Source organism: Hemicordylus capensis, chromosome 14 (genome assembly GCF_027244095.1).
Source record: "Hemicordylus capensis ecotype Gifberg chromosome 14, rHemCap1.1.pri, whole genome shotgun sequence".
Classification (NCBI taxonomy): domain Eukaryota; kingdom Metazoa; phylum Chordata; class Lepidosauria; order Squamata; family Cordylidae; genus Hemicordylus; species Hemicordylus capensis.
Window position 1 is genome coordinate 17426637 of NC_069670.1, and position 22310 is coordinate 17448946.

A 22310-nucleotide genomic window follows, 5' to 3' on the forward strand; every position below is an offset into this window, starting at 1 on the left:
GAGGAATGGACCACTGCAGAAAGGGATTTTCCAGATTAGCCTCCTTTGACACGTCCTGCCCTTTCCCCAAGCCGGCAACACAAATGCCGCCTGCCACACACACTCACGCACCCTCGAGCTTGCCAAGAGTAATCTTCCTTCCCTCCCTCTCCAGGTCAGAGACCTGCCTGCTTCTGCCATTTTCTGCACAAGTTTTGATGGTTCACGTGGAATAATTGGGGCGGGGTTGGGGGACAAAGCACGTGGGGGCATCCTATTTTATGTGGATAAAACTGCACTGCTGCAGTTTTGTGTGTTGCAATAGGAGGTGGGTGGGCTGGGATTGGGTTGGGTTGACTGGCCAGTGCCAATGCCGTCGGTGCAACTGCTAAGTCCCCAAGGATCCACCTTCTTCGCTGGGCTTCCTCTGCCCATTCTGGTTGTGGGTGCAGTTGTGGTGCCACTCTGGACCTGGAGCTGAAGAATGCGTGGAAAGGCTGCTGTTCCTCCCAGCTGTGCTTCTTTCCTCCGTCTGATGCCACCATATCCAGGTACTCTGTTTTCACCCGCAAGGGATTTGATCCTGGATTGTGGTTGGGAAGGAGTGTGTTGCTCAGCACTGCCCCCTGCAGGATACTAACTGTATGCTAACTCCTACTGGAGGCCGGAAGCTGGTGACTGAGGACCACTCACCGGTATCCTTCTTGTTAAAAATATATTATTTAGTGTTTTAAAATATGTGCTCTGTACAAGTAGATATGGCAGGGAACTCCTGATTGGCTGAGGCTCCTTGCAGTGTGCACTCATAGAGGGAAACTTGTGTGGCCCTCTCTGGATGTTTACATCCCAGTTTCTGCCCAAAAGGAACCCAGGTTTTTTATTCAGAATGACTTTGTGCAATGCCGTTTGCCTTCATACCAGTTGGCTTTTTCTTAGGTTGACGAAAGTTCAAGATCAAGGCAGTTAAACAGCGATCACTCTAAGCCCCGTTCCCAACCAATCAATCAGTGGGGTTGTTACGTGAGTTAGAATGCTAGACCTTGGGGTGCTTGAAGGACCTATAACTGTACAGGTCAAGATCAGTGTTCCCTGTAATAAGGATGCCCAGATGTTGTTGACTACAACTCCCATAATCCCCAGCCAAAGGCCATTGCAGCTAAGGATGCTCGGAGTTGTAGTTGTCAACATCTGGGGATCCCTGTTACAGCAAACACGGGTTAGGAGGACCCGCAGGGCGTCCTTTCCTCTGCCATATTTGATGGGGAAGGTTAGCATGGAGTGGGTTTTTCATTCTGGCCTCGGTTCAAGACCGTAAGAGAATTTGAAACTGTAGGTTATTGAGAAAACTCTTAAGAAAAACTGCCTTCAAAGCATCTGTTCTCAGCCTTCAGATCAAGAGCGAATTGATTTAAAATCTTTAATTGGTTGTTTTGCACAGACTGGCTCTTAACGGCATATTTTGGCCTGAAGCCAATATGCTGGATTTTTACAGGGTTGGGAATTTTGGCTGGTAGTCTGAGTTAGGCTTAAGACGACTATGTCTGACCAGGGGTTGGAGGGTGTGGGGAACAGAGGCAAGTTGCAACCAGGGTTCTCCACCCCTTCAACCCTTGCTAGCATGGCTGAAATGAACAATAGAAATTCATTTGAAGGACAGGCAGGGTGAAACAGGGTCTCCGGAACTCGTGCTCTGCCGAGTGCCGGATTTCTTGCACAGGACAGGAGCTGGGCTGGACAGCAACTCCCTAGCCAGTGTTGGACCAAGGCAGGAGAAAGAGATGTGTCCTGCCCAGCCCAGCAACCATCTCCCACACAGTCACATCTTCCTCCTCCTACCTCGTTATTTGTGTTCTAAGTTCTTCACCTGCATAATTTTGCAAGCCTTACAACGGTCCTGTCAGGTTGACCAGTGTTCTTGTGGTCGTATTGCAGGTGTGGGACTAAGACCCTCAAGTGAAGTTATGGGAGCAACCAGCCAGGTTACAGCTCACACCGTGGTGCAGGGGCATCGATCCATCAGGCTCTTCCCTGCAGACCCTAGAGAGAGGAGAGGGGGTCTAAAGGGCAGTGGGGACTTGTGGATAATTAATTATTAATTTATTAATGAATTAATATACATACATGCCTGACTGCCACGTCTGGCTGTAAATACACTTCAGGCAGCCAGGAGTGCAAGAAGCTTAAGCAAAGGGAAGTAAAAGAAGAAAACTAGAGGACACCCATCAATTCTCCTGGTTCTTTTTTTAGAAACAGATCAAGGGTCGCAAGGCAGGGGATGGATGAGACAAGACTGGACCGGGCCCAGAGAAGTGATGCTGGTGGGGTGTTGTCACACACAACTCCCCACCCCCATGTCCTCGTCTGCTCTCACAAGAGTGGGATCTTCCCTTGCCACCGCATTTGAAAAACAGCGAAAAATACGTCAACTTCTCTCACCGTAGGACACTTGATTGAGAATGCTTTGCACAGCGTTACAAAGAGGGAGCTGTTTATGTGCAACGCTCTCTTTTAAGACCTGGGGAAGGGGCCATGGCTCAGGACGGGGAGCGCATCCTTTACTTGCATAAGGTCCCAAGGAGGGCCGGGGAGAGACTCTGGGCAGGTGCTACCAGTCAGAGTAGACAGGACTGAGTTAGATGGACCAAGGGTCTCACTTGAAGGGCAGCAAAAATGTACAGCTGCCCCCTTTTTATCCAGAGGGGCCGTAGCTCAGTAACAGAGCAAATGCTTTGCACAGAGAAGGCCCGAGGTTGTTCAGTCCCTGGCAGCATCTCTAACTAGGACTGGGAAAGCCCCCTTTCCGATACCTTGGAGAGTTGCTGCCAGTTGGTGTAGACAATACTGGGCTAGGCAGATCAAGGCTCCGACTCGGTAGAAGGCAGCTTCCTCTGTGCAAGAGAATTGGCCTGGTAGATCAGACTGGGGAGGGACCTTCTAGCCCAGGGCCCCGTTTCCAAACTGGCCCGAGCCCTCCAAGAAGTCTAGAGCAGGCCTCCTCTCTTGTGTAGCCCCTGCCTCTGGTTTTTGGAAATGGTTGCTTGCCGAAACAATTTGGGGGAAGGACGATGGGCCGTGTTTGCAGAGTCCAACAGGGAAGATCTTGTAAAGTGCAACGCTTAAACGGATCCCCCTTTTTGGATCCCGTAGTCTTAGGTATTGACTGGGGGGAAGGAAGAAGCATGCCTTGCAGATTGATCAGGATTAATGGCTGGAGAAGAGAGAGTCAGGGCTACTTAGTGACGCTGCTCTCCTTCTCGTTTCCCAGACTGGTCTTTGCACTTCAGAGCCCTTCTTGCATCCATTTATACCACCTCCAGAGTCATTAACACCTCATTAACACAACCCTAGGCAGTCTCCCTGGCTTCATTTAGAGGGCATTTGTGTCAACTGAACTGCCCATAAATGCCTTGCCTGGTTGCTTAAGTGTCAGCAGGAAGTTATTGTTTTAAATAGTTAAGAGCACTCACCCTCTCCCACCCCCCACCCCCCAATTAAACCTGTTGCTCTCCCACCTTTCTTCCAGTTTGGGTGTTTGTAGAAAACATATTATTTCCCAATCCACACAGTCTGCCTTCTCCCCTTCCCTGTTCCTTCGCCACATTTCAGGACTTTTCAAATAAATCTCTGTAAGCAGATGCCAGACTCTAGGAGAAACATTGAGCCTTTTGGCGAACATATTTATTGTTGCAGAAGCTTTTGTGGACTACACAGTCCACTTTGTCAGATGCATGAAGACGTATCCTCAGTTGGCATTAAAAAAAGAAAGAAAGAATTGTAAACAAGCCTTGAAATGGGAGAGGTACAGTCTGTGATGATTCTGTGTAAAGCTTAAATGAATGTAAAATAAGCACAATGACAATTCACAAGTGCAGTAATTGGTGATAACAAAATCTTTCTAGCCTTGCTTAGTTAATTACACATGCAGCATAAAAAGGAAACTTCTCTTGATTCAGGCCTGAACGAATGCAATCAAACCTCTTGATGAATTCTAATTTAGCAGGTCCACGCCCACGTCTCCCTCTGAAGTTCCTTCGCCCTGCCGCAGCAGTTCTGTGGCATCTTAAAGGCTACTCATTTTATCTGGGCATGTGCTTCTGTAGTTTACAACTCACTTCGTCAGATGCGTAAAGTGCCTTAGTAAGTTAGTAGGTAAAATACACAACTATTTTACACAACGAGGCTGTAAGCTAAGAAATGATAAGAAGATACGATAGATAAGAAAAGGCCATAAGAAACTGTGAGGCTGTTCACACGAGCAGCCCTACCAGGGGAGGGCTGCTCGTGTGAAGTGTCAGGATCAAGGCCATTCCTGGCACTGCCTCTCTGGGTAGCCCAGGAATATTTCCCCTGGGTTAAAGGGGCACAAGGCACAGGTACAGTGTTCCCTGTAAGAGTGATTCTCAGAGCTGTTGACTACAACTCCCAGAATCCCCAGCTGCAGTGGCCTTTGGCTGGGGATTCTGGGAGTTGGAGTCAACAACATCTGGGAATCCCTCTTACAGGGAACACTGTACAGGTCTGCACGCAGCCCGAGCCTACCCAGAGCTGCGCATCTAGAGCGCCTGACTCAACAGGAGAATCCCCCAAGGCACTGTGCTCATTGCACAGTGCATTGTGGGATATCTGGAGGCCGGGATGCATTTTCCCAGCCTCCAGAATGCCGTGTGGCTTGTGGCAGCACCAGTGGCGTGGGCGCACGAGCCGTGCAGCTGGGATCGCTGCTGGATAGATAGGTGCCAGTGTTCCTTCTAACAGGGATTCCCAGGTGTTGTTGACTACAACTCCCAGAATTCCCGGCCAAAAGCCACTGCAGCTGGGGATGCTGGGAGCTGTAGTCAACAACACCTGGGAATCCCCGTTAGAGGGAACAGTGGTGAGTGCTCTCCTGCCTTCCCCCCTCCCTGCCTTCCCTCTCTGGCCCAGCAGGAGGTTGTGTGGACAATTCTGGTGTGTCACGACGCCATTCTGAACTGCAGGAGATCCTCTCCTGTCCGTTGTCCTCCAACTCCACCTCCATCCTCACCCCAGTTTGGCGTGCTAAGAACGTGTCGCTTTGGCCCTTTAGCGGAGTGTCAATGAGCAGCAGTGACTGCATTTTTTAATTCTCCGGTGCAATTTCTGTCACTCCCTCTTCGTTCTCAGCAAGGGTTCCAAGTAAATTAAGCTGCCTTCAGCCGAGTCAGACCATTGGCCCATCTGACTCAGTGTTGTTGGCATGGACCGAAAGCAGCAGCTCTCCAAGGTTTCAGGCCGAATTCCTTCACAGCCCTACCGAGAGGTGCTTCTAGGGACTGCACCCGGGACCTTCTTCTTGCAAAGCGGACCCTTCACCACAGACAGACGGTCCTTCTCCAAAGGCTCTCCTGCATTTCAGTGAGGGGTCTTTCCCAGTCCTGCCAAGGCCCTCCTGCTTTCAGAGCAGTTGCCCCGATGCAAAGATATTTTAATTTAATGTATATTTTTAATGTATATCCCGCTCTTCCTCCAAGAAGCTCAGAGCGGTGTACATGTTTTGTTTTTGTTTTTTAAATCCTCACAACAACCCTGTGAGGTAGGTTAGGCTGAGAGATACATGACTGGCCCAGAGCCACCCAGTGAGTTTCAGTGGTTGAATGCGGATTCCAACCTGGGTCTGCCCGGTCCTAGTCCAGCACTCTGACCACTACACTATGCTATATGCCCCAATCCCAAACGGAGCAATGTATCAAGCTGCCTTCTACCGAGACAGCCTGGCACAGGGGCAGCCTGGCATAGGGGCAGCCTTTCCAGGAGGCGAGGCTGCAGATACCTGGGGCACCAGCAAGGAAGCGAGATGCCCCCTACTGCTTCCGCCCCTGGAGCTCCTCTTCAGGACTGATCTGACCCTTGCAGGCTTGGCAAGGCGTGCCTTCCCTCACGTTTCTGACAAAGCTTGCAAGAAACACAGGGAGAGAAGCAGGAGGAGACGGCGGTTGCTGCTGCTGCCAAACTTCCCTTCTTCACGGCACCTTCAGACCTTGCACGGGCTGGCTTTGGAAGAGCAGCGGGTCCCCAGCAGGGTGACGGGCCAAGGCAGCATTCGGCTCTTGTGCCTCAGGCCCTGCAGTGTCTTGGGCCAGCTCTGCACTGGCAGCAGCTCTCCAGGCAGGGGTTTTCATAGGGAGCTGCCATATACTGAGTCAGACCCTTGGTCCATCTAGCTCAGTATTGTCTACACAGACTGGCAGCAGCTTCTCCAAGGTTGCAGGCAGGAGTCTCTCTCAGTCCTATCTTGGAGATGCTGCCAGGGAGGGAACTTGGGACCTTCTGTTCTTCCCAGAGCAGCTCCATCCCCTGAAGGGAATATAATCTTCCAGTGCTCACACTTCTAGTCTCCCATTCCTATGCAACCAGGGTGGACCCTGCTTAGCTAAGGGGGCAAGTCCTGCTTGTTACCACCAGCCCTCCTCTCACAGCCCTCCCTGGAGATTCTGCCCAGGACTGAGCCGTCTGCATGCAGAGCAGGGGCCCTGCCCTGAGCTATGGCTCCTTCCTTCATTTTACTGGAAGGAAGAATTCCTTCATCTGATAAAATGATCCTTGGATTCACTATAATTGGTCTGGAGTAGCTCGAACGAGTGAGGAGCCGGTTGTGGGCTGGGCAGCCTTTGAGAAGGTCAGACTCTCGAGAGGTTGGGGCTCCTGCAATAGTTCACAGAATTCCAGGGAGTTCTGGCCTTGGTGAGAGGACCCAGGAGTAAAGGCCTGGCGCTGTAACGGAGTGGCAGAGCATCTGTTTTGGCATGCCCCAGGACCCAGGTTCAATCTCCACCAGGGCACTTTCCAGGCTAGCTGCTGGAATAGCCGCGAAATGCCTCCGTTCAGGCAAGTCGGCGTTGAAAACGTAAACAGCAGGGGGAGCAGTCTTGCAGCAACCAAGAACCCGGAAAAAAACCCAGCAACTTCCTTATGGCAGATATACGATGTCCTAACTCTGTCTTGCAGCGATCAAATTCGAGACAAGGCATTGGCAATGTGAACGGGACCCCGCTGTCCAAGTAGGGACTGCGCTGTCACAACACAGGAAGTGTGGAAGCGCACTTCCAAGATCCTCCGTGACCCCGTGGCAGGGTCTAATCTGGAAAGCGCCCACGTGGGGCTGAGAGAGATTCCTGCCTGCAACCTTGGAGAAGCTGCTGCCAGTCAGGGTAGATCAGACTGAGCTAGATGGGCCAAAGGTCTGACTTGGTATATGGCAACTTCCTTTGCACCTCTGCAAGAGGTAGAGGACAAACAAGCTTTGCCTCATGTTTGAGATTCAATTCTGGAAAGAGCAAAGATGGCCCATTTCGCAGCAACAGTCCTAGGCACATTTTTCTCTGAAGTCCTTTTGGTTTTGATGGACACGAAGGTTCTCTTCCCCACCCTAGTTCTGTTACCAGCAGACTGAAGTGAGCCTGATAGGGAAGTGCCCTTTAAGGAAAAGCACTCTGAGGATATACAAATGTTTCCCCTTCAAGTAGCCACAGGGGCCAAGCAATGGGGCATGGGTGGGGAGGCAAGCTCTTTGTCTGGGTGCCTGGGGGGCTTCCCCACTCCCAGCACTGCCTCTGATCCTTTGTGGATGCTTTAAATCAAGCCGTATTTAGGATGCTTCCTTGACACCTTTCAACAAGCGGTGGAAGGCTTATGGCAGGAGAGAGCTCTGGAGGGCTTCATGAGCTCTGCTGTTTCTTTATGACAGTGCAGAAGCAAGCACACAGGCGGGCAGTGCCAGGCCTACAGCAACTTCCATTCCAACCGGCATGAAAAACCTACATTCCTGCACAGAACAGGGGGTTGGACTAGAAGACCTCTAAGGCCCCTTCCAACTCTACAATCCTGGGATTCTAGCCCACGCACTGTTCAGCTCTCTCTGCTCAGTCCTGGCTGGACCTTGGGTGTGCAAGGCAAGCCTCCCTTTCTTGGAATAACCAGGCGACTCTGTAGAAAACAAGCGTCTAATGCTTTCAACGTTTCTTGAGGGGCTTCATTAAGGCTTGGAGGGCCTTGAGAGCAAAAGCATTAGGGGGAAAAATACCACTTGGGAATCCACCCAGCAGCGTCCTCCGAAACCAGGCGAGTAATAAATGAAACACAAGAGAGGAAGCGGACGGACAGAGAACTCGCTGAAACCCAAACCTCGGGGAGTGCAGCCCACAAACCATTAATCGTGCAGCACATTTCCGTGGAATTTCAGCAAAGCTCCTTCGGTCTAAATGCTTTGCGGTTGGCAGCCGAATGAGTCAAGCCAATCTGCTTGCTAAAAATAAGGAGGCAGCCATGGCCACATAACAAACAACGGACAAATTATTTCCCTGGGTGTTCAGAGTGCTTCTGAAAGCTTTTCAGGTGACCTGCTGCAGGAGGAAGAGGCTGGCAGATCGGTCTAGCGGGGGTCCGGGCTCTGGAGTCTTGCCCCTTCTTCCCTGCACTTGTAGCCGGCTCTTCTGCAAAAGGCGCAGAGCAGCCGGCTGCTGGTTCTCAGGCCCTTGACAGCCAGAGTGGCTTGGCTCCAGCAGCTAGACGCACAACGTTGGCCTTTTGTCCGTCCTCCACGCCGTCCTCCATTATGTCTTCGAGCGGATCTCGGCAGCGGAGAACTTCCAGCCCACCAGAGGATGCCAAGGGCCCTGGAAAATCTCATTTTTCATGCTTGGCAGATTGCAAGGTAGATGAGTAGATCAGCAAGGCCTTCTCCACTCTCGCCTCTGCTCAGCCTATTAACATACTCCGATAAGCAGCCGGATCATTGTGGAGATTTCTGCGGACGTAAGAAGTGGTTATCAAATGTACCTGCTGGAACACATTGACTGGCTCTTATAAATTCCGCGGCTCACTCTCAGCTAGCCTCATTTGCATGTCCTCCCCACTTTGCAGGCCTCCCTGGATAAGTGGGCCCCCAGGTCCTTAGCTCTTCAGAGCAGTGGAGTAAATGGTCACAGGCAAGTTGTGGAATCTCCTTCCAAGGAGGAGGTCCGGCAGTACCTGCCAGCGATCCTTTAGAGGCTTGCAGGACTGTTTCCTCTTCACACAAAGAAAACTCTAGTTCTGAGCTGAAACGACTTTATGGGTAGTACAAACGCCCATGCAGAAACCTGCTCAGCCGGTATCGAGTCTCTTCCAAAGCCTAAATTGTGGAGCAAGTCAGGAACATAGGAAGCTGCCCTATACTGAGTCAGACCATTGGTCTATCTAGCTCAGTATTGTCTTCACAGACTGGCAGTGGCTTCTCCGAGGCTGCAGGCAGGAGTCTCTCTCAGCCCTCTCTTGGAGATGCTGCCAGGGAGGGAACTTGGGACCTTCTGCTCTTCCCAGAGCAGCTCCATCCCCTAAGAAGGGGAAGATCTTCCAGTGCTGACACTTCTAGTCTCCTATTCATACACAACCAGGGCAGACCCTGCTTAGCTAAGGGGACAAGTCATGCTTGCTACCACAAGACCAGCTCTCCTCTGGTCTTGTGAGGTGGCTCGTTAGTTGCAGGGTGCATACTATCAAGCCACACAGAGCTTTTCCTCATGGGAACATAGCCTTATACAGAGTCAGAGCCTTGGTCAATCTCGCTCAATAGTATTGCCTACCATACCATTGGCAGTGGCTCTCCCAAGTTTCAGGCAGGAGTCTTTCCTAGTTCTCCCCGGAGACCTTGGGACCTCCTGCAGGCAGAGCAGATGCTCTATGACTGAGCTACGGCCGCATCTCCAAGAACGGCCAGGAAAGGTACATAGGAAGCTGTCTGACACCGAGGCTCCTTTTTAATGTGGTGATTCTCTTTATTTAGCAGAGGGAGAGCAACTGGCCCTCTCCGTCCCCAGCACAGCATCCCTCCAGTGGCTGTTGCTGGTGTCTCTCTTACGTTTCTTTTTCGATTGTGAGCCCTTCGGGGACAGGGAACCGTCTTATATATTTATTATTTCTCTATGTAAACCGCTTGGGAAACTTTTGTTGAAAAGCGATATATAAATATTTGTCCTTGCTCAATATTGCCTACTATACTGACTGGCGTCGGCTTTCCAAGGTTTCAGGCCAGAGTCTTTCCCAGCCCTGCCTGGAGATGCTGTCAGGGATTGAACTCCATCCTCAGGGCAGTTCAGAAATAACAAACCGATGTTTCTATACTAGGTTACTTATCCCATGTGTGCAGGTCCCAAGGTGGAAACATTGGAAAAGGAGCTTCATCAGGTTAGAAGGAGGCTGCGTTAAAGTGTTTCCAGTCACACTTAAGCCCCACAAACAAATTACTGAGAAATAGGTGCTCCTTTTGAAAGAGATGTACCGGTAGGGAGGAGAGCTGACTAAACACTGCCACCTCTCAGAAATCTAGGGTTGCCAGATTTCAGGTTTTCGGCCTCAGGTTCACGTTTTGGAGGGATGTTTTTCTAACGACTGGGTGCTCCTTAAAAGGCAGAGGTCTGAAAGGCTCTCTACTTTTAGGTCCTGAAAAAGGCTTTTGAGCATCTGAAGGCTTTCTACTTTTAGTCGAAGTATTACAGTAGCCTGCAACAGGCACTGGATGCAGCGGAATTGTATATTGAGAGTCAGGGCAGAGTAATGGATACACAACCTAATGCAAGCCTGGCCGGGGAGAGAAACAATGGCCGTCATTTCAGCTCTGGATGCATTTCTGCACTGCATTTTAAAAATAGTTCCACAACTATTAGGGTTCTGCCCTAACTAAGGAGCTCATGGAACTATAGTTCTTCAGTGTTTTTGGAAAGATCTGAACAGCCTCTCCAGATTATCGCTACCCAGAGTTCTTTGAAAGTGTATTCTTGAAATAAGAATTACCTCACTGGACCAGACCACATTTATTCTAGTCTCCCAGCAATGACCAGGCAAATGCTTCTGGAAAGTTACAAGCAGGCCCCAGTGATGTCGATAGCTATCTTCTATTGTTTTCAGGTAGCCTACTACTGTTAACTAGGTGGCCAGTTTTGGCTTTTAAAAAGCCAAATTCTGGCTTACGGCCCATTTGACCCACGAGTATACCCCTTAGGTCCTGGCAACTCTGCGGTAGCACAGTAGGGAAATGCTTGACTGACAAGCAGAAGGTTGCTGGTTCGAATCCCCACTGCTACTATATTGGGCAGCAGCAATACAGGAAGATGCTGAAAGGCATCATCTCAGACTATGTGGGAGGAGGCCATGGTCAACCCCTCCTGTATTCTGCCAAAGTCAACCACAGGGCTCTGTGGTCACCAGGAGTCTACATTGACTTGACGGCACACTTTACTTACTTAACTACTGTATATAACAGTTCCATTTAGATAGCATGGCTAATTGATATATCTACGTCCCATGAATTTATCTAAAGCTTCTAAAAACACATGATCCAATACAGAATTTATCTAGCACAGCAGGTATACTCCTATTTTCAGTGACTCTGCAAAAGACCCAATTAAGTGGAGATGCCGGGGATTGAACCTGGGACCTTCTGCATGCAAAGCAGGCACTTTTCCACTGAACTATGGCCCTTACTGCCAAGTGGCCCTCAGCACTTCTGGTGGCAGCAAATTCCCTCATTAACTTCCTTTTGTCTTTCCTGAACCAACCACTAATCTGTAGGTTATTTATGTTTATTTTTTTACATTAGAATTAATAAGCCTCTTTTCTACCCAAAGGGCCCTTAAGGCAGTGTTTTTAAAAAAGCAATTAAAAAAATACAATAAAACCCAACAAAATTAAAACAAATGTACAGTACCATAATAAAAGACCAAAGCAACAGAACAAACAGGAACAAAAACCCACACTGCAGCATGCAGCCTCAAGCAATTTGGGGAGGGGTGGGTGAGGAGGTTGGACAGCTAACCCAGACTGAAGATCCATTGAAATAAGATGGTCTTCACTACATGTTTGAAGGAGAAGAAGGCCAGATGGCATTGGTGCTGCAACCTGGAAGGCCCCTCTCCTACACCTTTGTGAACTGCACTCCTTTTCCCCACAATGCTTTTCTTTATTTTTATTTATGAATACAGAAACAGAAATATTTCTCAAATACCTAATGCCAATATCTAACAAGCTAAGATGACAATTACAATTTAATCAAAAGAAATAATTTAACACAGAGAGAGAGAGAAGGGGGGAAGCAAAAGGCAAGAGGAGAGCTGGTTGTGTGGTAGCAAGCATGCCTTGTCCCCTTAGCTAAGCAGGGTCCACCGTAGTTGCATATGAATGGGAGACTAGAAGTGTGAGCACTGCAAGATCTTCCCCTTAAGGGATGGAGCTGCTCTGGGAAGTTCCCAGTTCCAAGTCCCCTCCCTGGCAGCATCTCCCGGACAGGGCTGAGAGAGATTCTTGCCTGCAACCTTGGAGAAGCTGCTGCCAGTCTGTGAAGACAATACTGAGCTAGAGAGACCAATGGCCTGACTCAGTATACGGCAGCTTCCTGTGTTTCCTATGTTCCTAAGAGGAAAAAAAGCAAAGAAAAAGAAATGACAGTGACCGACATCCTGACTAACATTGCATTTGTGCAGCAGGGATTTGCTAGATCACCGGGATTTTTGGAATTGTGTTACTGCGAAGAAGTTCCCTGCAGGGCATACGAGGCTGCACACCTTGTCGCACAAGTACAGACGAGTTTGCCCTAGTAACACACGAGTCTGGTTTGGAAGCTCCAGACTGAGCACAACCAGCTAGCACAACCGCTTTGCACTCATGCAGGATGTTGGTGGATGCAAATTGCTTCTTTTTACCTGGGTTAAAGAGCACGAGTGCGCCCTTTAGCTCAGGCCCGGGGTCGTATGTATGCTTGAGCGGCTTGCAGCCTGAGCACACACAGAGTCGAGCACCTGGAGGCAAACAAGTCCCATCCTCCAGAGATATGTGCTTCATGGATTGTGTGGGTGTGCTATGGTGCACCAGAGGGGAAGTCACCGCTTGTCTGCAGGGGGGAGGTAGGTAGGTAAGATGGTGAAGCCCTTCACACGACTGCTGTAAGTGCCTCAAGGAGGTCTGCGGGGAGAGTGGGTTTAGCCCGCAGATGATGGATGGCAGAGCCCTGAGTGGCTGGATCAGCCCCCCACATGACTGCTGGCTCTGTGACGGAGCCTGTGGGGGCCGGCGGGGGCAGTGTGGCCCCACGGAAGTCCCAGGATGCCCTGCGCGAGTGCATGGGGCATCTTAGAGAGACCCCCGAGCCCGGGAGGCTGGCTGCAGCCTCCTGGTCGGGGGTCTACTCGTGTGTTGCCACGTGCCACGGCAATTCACATGAGCAATGAAATGAGGCTACAAGCCACGAGCCACAAAACAGAGTGCTCGCTCCTTTAACTGCATTTAAGGGGAGGGTTCTTAGGTGGGCTAGCCGCCTTGGGAGCACCAGGCTCACCCGCAAGCCCGGTGGTGCCCACGATTGCTGGGAAGTGGGCTCAGCCCCCTCAGCCCGCATCCCAGTGACCGTGGGAATAGCCTCAGAGTGTGTGTGTGTGTGTGTGTGTGTGCGTGCAGGGGCCCAATCCCTTCGAGATCCTGCTGGCACCCCAGCAGAATCTTCTGTGCTTGTGTGTAGCAGGACTCATTGCAAATGATCCTAGACATAGGCGAATGGGTGGGCAGCACCCACAGCATCCTTTTAGACCACTTTCAGGCCTTTCTGGGTATCATGGCTCTTCTGAACAAGGGGACCTTCTCAGTCTCCAAACGGGGAAAGATCCAGAAGAAGATGCAGCCCATAATTCCAAGCAGGCTCTCCGAGTGACAGTCCGCCGAGGGAAACTGTGCCATGCAAACTAGCTTCCGAACTGGTTTAAGCTGTGGCCCTCCCTCCATCCACACCTCCTCAAACATTCACCACCCCCACCCCCAACAAACCTCTGGATCCCTTCTTCTTCTTCTTCCAGGTTAATCCTGGATACCAGTGTAAGAGGGGGTCCTTGGTTGGCAGCACCCGCGGGGCACATTGGCAGCGGAGCAGTGGGGGCTGGCTAAATGACTTGGACATAGTGGGGGCTAAATGACTTGGACATAGTGGGGTGCAGGGAAGGGGTGGTTCGGCTAAAAGCTGGGCTCAGAAGTGGCACCATTTGAGCCTGCAGGCAAGGCAGCGACCCAAGACTGCATCTGCCCCCCAACTGGACCATCAAACCTTGTGCGGTTGTTCCTCTCCCTCCCCTGTTCCGACCCCTCCCTCTTTCCTCTCTCCTCCACCTTCCAAAAATCTGGCATTTCTCCAAAGACACAACCAGACATAAAAATGGGTCAGCAGCCCCCCCAAGTCTCCCCTCTTCCCCGCCGCCGGTTCCCTAGTTGGTTAACACTTTGTTGTCTCTTTATCTCCCCCACCCCCTCCCCCAACCCCTGCGCTCCCGACGGACAGGTGACCATCTCCGTGGACGGGATCCTCACCACGACGGGCTACACGCAAGAAGACTACACCATGCTGGGCTCGGACGACTTCTTCTACATTGGAGGGAGCCCCAACACAGCCGACCTTCCTGGTTCCCCCGTCAGCAACAACTTCATGGGATGCCTCAAGGATGTGAGTGGCGGGGAGGAGAGCAGGATTGGGAGCCGTCCGGGTCAGGGGTGGGCCCAGGAGATGGTTAGGATGCAGGTCTCCTGTCTCCACACCCTCCCAACATTTCACCGGTGGAAAAGGAATATGGCTGTGAATGTCTAGGGTGCGTGGCCAAGCCACCTGAGAGGCGTGGTCTATCGTTGGGAGTGTGGCCAAGAATCTGCGGTGTGGTGTATAAAAGGTGTGTGGTGTATAATGGGGTGTGTGGCCAAGGAGTCTGGGAGGTGTGGTGTGCAATGCGCATGAGCATGGCCAAGGAGTCTGGGAGGTGTGGTTATACTAGAGGCTGTGGCCATGCAACCTGGCGTATGTGGTGTGTAACAGGGGGTGTGGTCTAGTAACCTGGGAGGTGTGGTGTATAATAGGGGTGTGGCCAAGGGACCGGGGAGGTGTGGTGTATAGTAGGGGGTGTGGCCAAGGGACCTGGGAGGTGTATAGTAGGGTGTGTGGCCAAGGGACCTGGGAGGTGTATAGGGGTGTGGCCAAGCAATCTGGGAGGCGTGGTCATGCTAGGGGGTGTGGCCAAGCAACCTAGGGGGTGTGGTGTTTAATAGGGGATGTGGTCAAGCCCGCACCCCAAAGATAACTTCCAAGCCCGCACCCCAAAGATAACTTCCAAGCCCGCACTGCCCGCTCCCACTCCGGGCACTATCCACACTGCTGAGGATGGTGTCCCACCCACCTGCTTGACACTGTGTGCTGTGTAGTGCCTTCGTGCTAGCACCGTTTCTGCTCTCTGTGCCTTCGTTGTGGTCTGGAATTCCATAGACCACTGAAGCTGAGTTCCAAGCCGATGGGAAGCAGAAGCAGGCAAGCCGCCGTACAGCCCTGTCCAGGTGTTATATTGTACGCGTCAACAGATATCTGCACACTCCTGCATCTTTTTGTGTGAATGACTACCTGTGTTCATTTAAAAAGTGAACCTGGATACAGACCCTCCAAATGCCTTGTACAGATTGTGTTACCTTTTATTCAGCGTAACACATGAATAACTGTCCTGGGTACAGATCTGTATCTGTGTACAGTGTACACTCTTTTTATGAATGTCAGCATAATGTCTGGAAGCACAAACTATGGTGTCAATTCTTAACGATGGCCAGGACACTCCATGGTTTCTTGTTGTGCCTGGACCCAGCCCATGTGGTGAGAATCTGGGAAAGCGTACAGCAGTTGGGCAGCAATTGTCCTTTGTGTTTTTGTAAAAGTGCAAAATCAAGGGGGTGGATCACATGTGCAAATAGGTCTCAGTCATCATGACGGATGTTCCTTGCCATTCCTAGATCTGGGAACTTGCAATAGAAAAGGTGTTGGTGCTGATGTTCAGAAGAGAGCCAGTGTGGTGTAGTGGCTAGAGTGCTGGACTAGCTGGGTGACTCTGGGCCAGTCACTTCTCTCTCAGCCTAGCCTACTTCACAGGGTTGTTGTGAAGAGAAACCTAAGTATGTATTACACCACTCTGGGCTCCTTGGAGGAAAAGCAGGATATAAAAATGTAAAATAAATAAATAATGTGAAATAATTATTTATATATATTTTACCCCACCGTTCCTCTGAGGAATTCGGAGCAGTATATGTGACTCTCCCTTCCTCTTTTATTCTTACAACAACCGTGTGAGGTGGGCTAGGCTAAGAGAGCGTAATTGATGCAAGGTCAGCCAGTAAACTTTGCAACCAAGAGTATCCTGGAACTGAGTCTCTGGGTTCCTAGTCAGACATTCTAGCCACTGACATTGCGCAAAATCAGTTTCCTGGCCAACCCCCACGAGACAAATGGGCCTCCTGAAGGGTTTCCCATTCTGTGTTTGCCACGACGTTCCCTCCGACGAGTGCCAAGATGGCAGCTCGGCCTTGAAGGGGGGGAAATCCCGGTTGTACCGTGAGGCTGCTGACGTCCTGCTGACCCCCGGCCTCTCTCCTCCCTTGGCAGGTCGTCTACAAGAACAACGACTTCAAGCTGGAGCTGTCGCGGCTGGCCAAGGAAGGCGACCCCAAGATGAAGATCAACGGCGACCTGGTCTTCCGCTGCGAGAATGTCGCGGCCCTCGACCCGGTCACCTTCGAATCCCCGGAAGCTTACCTCTCCCTGCCCAAGTGGAACACCAAGAAGACGGGCTCCATCTCCTTCGACTTCCGCACCACGGAGCCCAACGGGCTGCTGCTCTTCAGCCACGGCCGGCTGCAGCCCCCCAAGGAGGGGCGCTCCGAGCGCCTGCACAAGGCCGACTACTTCGCCATGGAGCTGCTGGACGGGTACCTCTACCTGCTGCTGGACATGGGCTCGGGCGGCATCAAGATGCGGGCCAGCAGCAAGAAGGTCAACGACGGCGAGTGGTGCCACGTGGACTTCCAGCGTGACGGGCGAAAGGGTGAGTGACGCGGCGGGAGAGGAGCGTCCCCAGACAGCGGGTTTTGCTACCAGGCTTCACTGCGAGTTCACATTTGCCCCAAACAATCAATGCAAAAAGTGGATTTTTTGTTTTACCCCAGACATAAACCGGGCTGTGCTCCAAATGGCCATTTAAAGCCCCCTGAATTGTGTAGGGAGTGCTCCCCTATAGCTAGCAGGGACTTCGGGCTAAATCTGGCTGATGTGTGAACACACACCCTCCATTCCAGAGGAGATGCGAGCTAAAAGCCCCATCTGGAAATGCTCCTGGTCCCAAAACGGAAACCAGGGAATGGAATAAAAAGGTGAGCAATGGAGAGATTCCAATGGCCTCAAGAATGCAAAGCGGCAACAAAGATCCAAGGCTGTAGATTACACAATTGAAAAATGTGCAAAGGTTTGTTCAGATAATTGGACAATGGGGAAAAAATCAACAAAGGTGTAATAGAGACTTGTTCATATGGCAGTTTCAGGAGGTGTGCTGGTTTTCGGTCATGTGCAAGTGTGGTGTCCGGGCTGAGACGAGGGTGTCTTTATGTTTGTTTTTAGTTTGTTTTCACCTTGGATGTAACTTAGGCTTATATAAATCTACTGATATCTCCGCTGCCGCTAGTTATAGGATGAAGCCTCTGTAATTGTTTGTTTCATCATGGCTTTGTAGACGTGAGGAGGGTTTGTTACAGAAACCACTCAGTCAGATGTACTTTAAAACAAAACAAGAAGAATATTTATTTCAAGGTGTTATCTGAGGTTTGTTTGTTTGTTTTACTACTGATGAGTCGGGCTGAAATCTTGCTGGGTCACAAAACTGACGATTTGAACTTCTCACAGCACTTTTGTTACTTTACACACCATATATGTAAGGCTTTCCACCTTTGAACCTTCCCAGAACTGCACTTCACAACCCAGTCTTGATTATAGGCTGTCCTGATAACCGAGAGCTTTATTTTCTTAGACTGTCTTATCCTTTGATTCTCAGAACAACTCCTCTTTGAGACTGTTCCTACCCAGACCCAAATCCCCACTGTCACTGAACTTCACTTCCAACTTCTAACTTTCCTTCTCCGCCTCTTATGATTGGCAGCTCCAAAGAGTTCTAAGCAAGGTAGAGAAAGACCATCTCCCCCTCTGTGTTCCATTGTAATGGCTGAGATCAGTCTAGACTAGAGCAAGCCTGCTCAACTTTGGCCCCCCCAGCTGTTTTTGAACTACAACTCCCATAATCCCCAGCCACAGTGGCCAATAGTCAGGGATTATGGGAGTTGTAGGCCAACATCCAGAGGTGCACCTAGCTAATTTTGGAGCCTGGACCTAAAGGCATTTGGAGGACCCCTGCTGCAAGTTAAGCATCATTTTTTAACATGTAGGTTCTTGAAGGCACAAACCATACATCCAGGACAGCCTAAAGAGGATTTGGGGGCTCCCAGGGGGTGTGGAGGCCCTGGATCTTGGCCCCGAAGTCCAGGGGTAAGAGCGCCTCTAAGAGCATCTGAAGTTGAGTAGCCCTGGTCTACACTGACTGTCAGTGAGGAAGAGAAAGGAGCTCTCAGTCGGCACATCAAACCAGCGGCCTTGGGATGCCCATCTCCCCTTGTCCAATGGGGACCACACCCCTGGTCCTACCCAGCTTTATCCATGTTGGATCAAGCATGAGCAGACAACTAACTCTGAGGAGGGAGTGACTGTGTGTGAAGGAGGAGCTGCAGAGGACAAGGTTCCCTCCTACCTTGGTGAAGTCCTGGGTGCAAACGACTCACAGACGATCACTCCCTGCACCTCCTACCTAGTTGTTTGCTCGCACACGATTGGAAATTGGGAGCGTGCACAGTTCCCGAAGCTGGGTAGGACTCTGGGCGTGTCCTGTTTTCAGTTGTGTGAACTGCCTTAGTGAGTTCCTTCGGTACAGACTGCTTTGCTGGTGTGGGAGAAGCGTGTGCGACTGTGTCTGTGTCTGGATGGCAATTTGGACAGTCCACCCAGCGATGCGAGAGGCACGAGGGCAATGCTCAGACCAAATGCAGAAGAAATGGGCCATGGGAGCAGAGCTGGTCTTGTGGCAGCAAGCATGAACGGTCCCCTTTGCTAAGCAGGGTCCAGCCCTGGTTTGCATTTGAATGGGAGACTACATGTGTGAGCACTGTTAAGATATTTCCCTTAGGGGATGGGGCCACTCTGCGAAAAGCATCTAGGTCCCAAGTTCCCTCCCTGGCAGCATGTTCAGGGTAGGCCTGGGAGAGACACCTGCCTGCAGCCTTGGAGAAGCCGCTGCCAGTCTGGGTAGAACAGGACTGCTGAATGTTGGCCCTCCTGCAGATGTTGGCCTACAACTCCCATAATCCCCGGCTGTTGGCCACTGTGGCTGGAGACAGGGGCGTAGCTATAATGGAGCGACAGGGTTCAAAGAACACGGGCCCCCAGCTCCTGAGGGCCCTCCAGTTCCCTCCTTCCCTATTTTCTTCATGATCTCCCTCACTCACTGGGGGTTTGCCAGAGAGAGGGATGAACACGGGACCCCTCTCCCCTAGCTACACCCCTGGCTGGAGTTGTTTTCCAAAATGCTAGAGGGAGCAATGTTCTGACTCGGTAGGAGGAGGCCGCTTCCTAGGACCCAGACCCCTGCGCTGATCATTCCTCCGGCTCTTGCTCCTTGCAGGCTCCATCTCGGTCAACAGCCGCAGCACCCCCTTCCTGGCCAGTGGGGAGAGCGAGATCTTGGACCTGGACAGCGAGATGTACCTGGGGGGCCTCCCCGAGAACCGCCTGGACCTCATCCTGCCCCCGGAGGTGTGGACGGCCTTCCTCAACTACGGCTACGTGGGCTGCGTGCGGGACCTCTTCATCGACGGCAAGAGCCGGGACGTGCGCCGCCTGGCCGAGGTGCAGAGCGTGGCCGGCGTCTCCAGCTTCTGCTCCCGGGAGACCCTCAAGCAGTGCAGCAGCTCCCCCTGCCGCAACGGAGGCCTCTGCCGCGAGGGCTGGAACCGCTTCATCTGCGACTGCGTGGGCACTGGCTACCTGGGCCGCTTGTGCGAGAGAGGTGAGGGGCCCGGTGGTGGGGGGGAGCGGGGGAAGCCGGTTCGGGACGCAGGATGCCCTGGGCAGCCTTGGGCGGCAACCCGTCCTCCGTTTCCGTTTGCCTTCCTGAAAGGCATCATCTCATACTGTGCAGGGGGAGGCGATGGTCAGCCACTCCTGTATTCTACCCAAGACAGCTACAAGGCTCTGTGGGCACCAGGAGTCGACACTGACTCGGCGGCATACTTTACCTTTACCTTGCTCTACTTTAAAGTGTGCCGTCAAGTTGCTTTCGACTCCTGGCGCCCTCAGAGCCCTGTGGTAGAATACAGGAAGGGTTTACCGTGGCCATCTCCCCCTCAGTAGGAGATGATGCCTTTCAGCATCTTCCTATATTGCTGCTGCCCAATATAGGTGTTTCCCGTAGACTGGGAAACATACCAGTGGGGATTCGAACCGGCAACCTTCTGTTTGTTAGTCAAACATTTCCCCCGCTGCGCCACTTAATGTGTTTGCTCTACCTTAAGGGACTTAAAAAAAAAAAAAAGTCAATATATCAGTTCCCTCAGTAGAATTAAGTTTCTGTTCACACTCTCATCCTTCCACTTAAAGAAGAGACACTGATTCCTAGAACTTTAGGTTTGGAAGGGACATAGGAACCTGCCACAGACTGAGTCAGACCATTGATCTTTCTAGCTCAGTATTGTCTACACAGACTGGCAGCGGCTTCTCCACGATTGCAGGCAGGCGTCTCTCCCAGCCCAACCTGGAGATGCTGCCTGGAGATTAAACCTGGGACTTTCTGGATGCAAAGCAGATGCTCTGCCGCTGCGCTACGGCCCCACCCCCCAAATAAAAGGATGGGTTTCCCGCATCCTGATAGGTACTTGCCTTATACCAAGTCAGGCCCTTGGTCCATCTAGCTCAGTATTGTCTACATGAATTGGCCACAACTCTCCAGTGTCTGAGACGGGCATTTCTCGGCCCTAACCGGAAGCTGCTTTCTACTGAGTCAGACCTTTGGTTCCTCTCGCTCAGTCTTGTCTACACTGACTGGCAGCAGCTTCTCCATTATTCCAGGCGGGAGTCTTTCCCAGCCTTACCTGGGGAGGCTGCTAGGAATGAAATCTGGGACCTTCTGCATGCAGCCCTTCTGCGACTGGTTTAGCCTCAGACCAGACAGGTCAAAAGCAGAAACCATTTGTTGTTGTTGTTGTTGAGGGTGGCTTGTGATTTTGCACAGCCGTCCTTCATTTGGCCAGTGCCAGACATGCTGACCGAGCCAGCTAGCCCTTGAGGCTTGCAGTTCAGCACGGGCTTGGCCAACGACGGATGGCTTGTGGGTGGTTGCTCCCAGCACCCCAAGAATGCTTCCTTTGGAACTGGCCCGAGGAATCCTGCAGTAACGCCTTCCCTTTCTCGGCTTCTTCCTCCCCGCCCCCTCCTCTGCTGCCCACCCTGGTTGCAGAGGCCACGGTGCTGAGCTACGACGGGAGCATGTACATGAAGATCATGCTCCCGACAGTCATGCACACCGAGGCCGAAGATGTCTCCCTCCGCTTCATGTCGCAGCGTGCCTACGGGTTCATGATGGCCACCACCTCCAAGGAGTCCGCCGACACCCTCCGCCTGGAGCTTGACGGGGGCCAGATGAAGCTCACCGTCAACCTAGGTAACTGCTCGTCTGCCTGGGGTCCCCAGGGATTGGCCCAGGCCCTGGCGTCCCGCCTTGCCTGCCCGGGGAGGCACCCAGAGGCCACGGCTCGCAGGGTGGGCTCCCCAGCCGGGCCGGAGGGCAGCTCAGCCTGACGCCCACTCTCCAGGGCTCGGGGGTTCCCATGTGGCGTGTTTCTTTGGGAGAATCATTGCAAGGAGCATGTCGGGATTGCACCGCCCGTGCTTTTGAAAGGAGAGGCCCACCAGCCAGAGACAGGATCCCTCCCTGGTTCCGTTCACTGGCCAGCACACCTACTCCGGTGGCCGACATCCAGACGAACGCTGCCGGGGTGTGGACACACAGAGCAAGCCTGCTTGGGAATCCCGGCTCCCAATGCAGCAGGACTAGCTTGCCCGCAGCGCTTGCCTGGATGCCGGCCACTGGGTTTGGTTTCCCCCGATGCGACATCTCCCACCTCTCCCTGCAGAAACACCGTCACATGGGAACCACGTCTGGCAAAGCGCTTCCCGAGGCTCTCCGGCACTGAGTCTTTGGCCAGAAGCCTGCCCTGCCTTGGGGGTGGGGGGAAGGCTGCCCTTTTGCTCTGGGCCAGCCCCAGAGGGCCCCTGCTTAAAAGGGGCGGCCTTGTCCTCAGCCCCATGGCTGGCCAGTGGCGGAGAGGGAGGAGGAGAAGGGCTGCTCTCCGGACCCCTCCCTTGGCCCCGTTGAACGGCCAGGCAGAGAAGGGGGCTCGGCCTCTTCTTC

General features: G+C 52.1%; 1 protein-coding gene across 21 annotated transcripts in view; it reads left to right on the top strand.

Moving 5' to 3' along the window:
• The window catches only part of NRXN2 (neurexin 2), a 366798-nt gene that overhangs the window by 150273 nt on the left and 194215 nt on the right, over positions 1-22310 (top strand). For all 21 annotated transcript variants that reach the window (XM_053278159.1, XM_053278172.1, XM_053278167.1 and 18 more), the window contains 4 exons: positions 14288-14449; positions 16415-16853; positions 19527-19910; positions 21357-21560. In XM_053278159.1, coding sequence (XP_053134134.1) covers positions 14288-14449; positions 16415-16853; positions 19527-19910; positions 21357-21560 — 1189 coding nt within the window. The remainder of the gene's footprint in view (positions 1-14287; positions 14450-16414; positions 16854-19526; positions 19911-21356; positions 21561-22310) is intronic.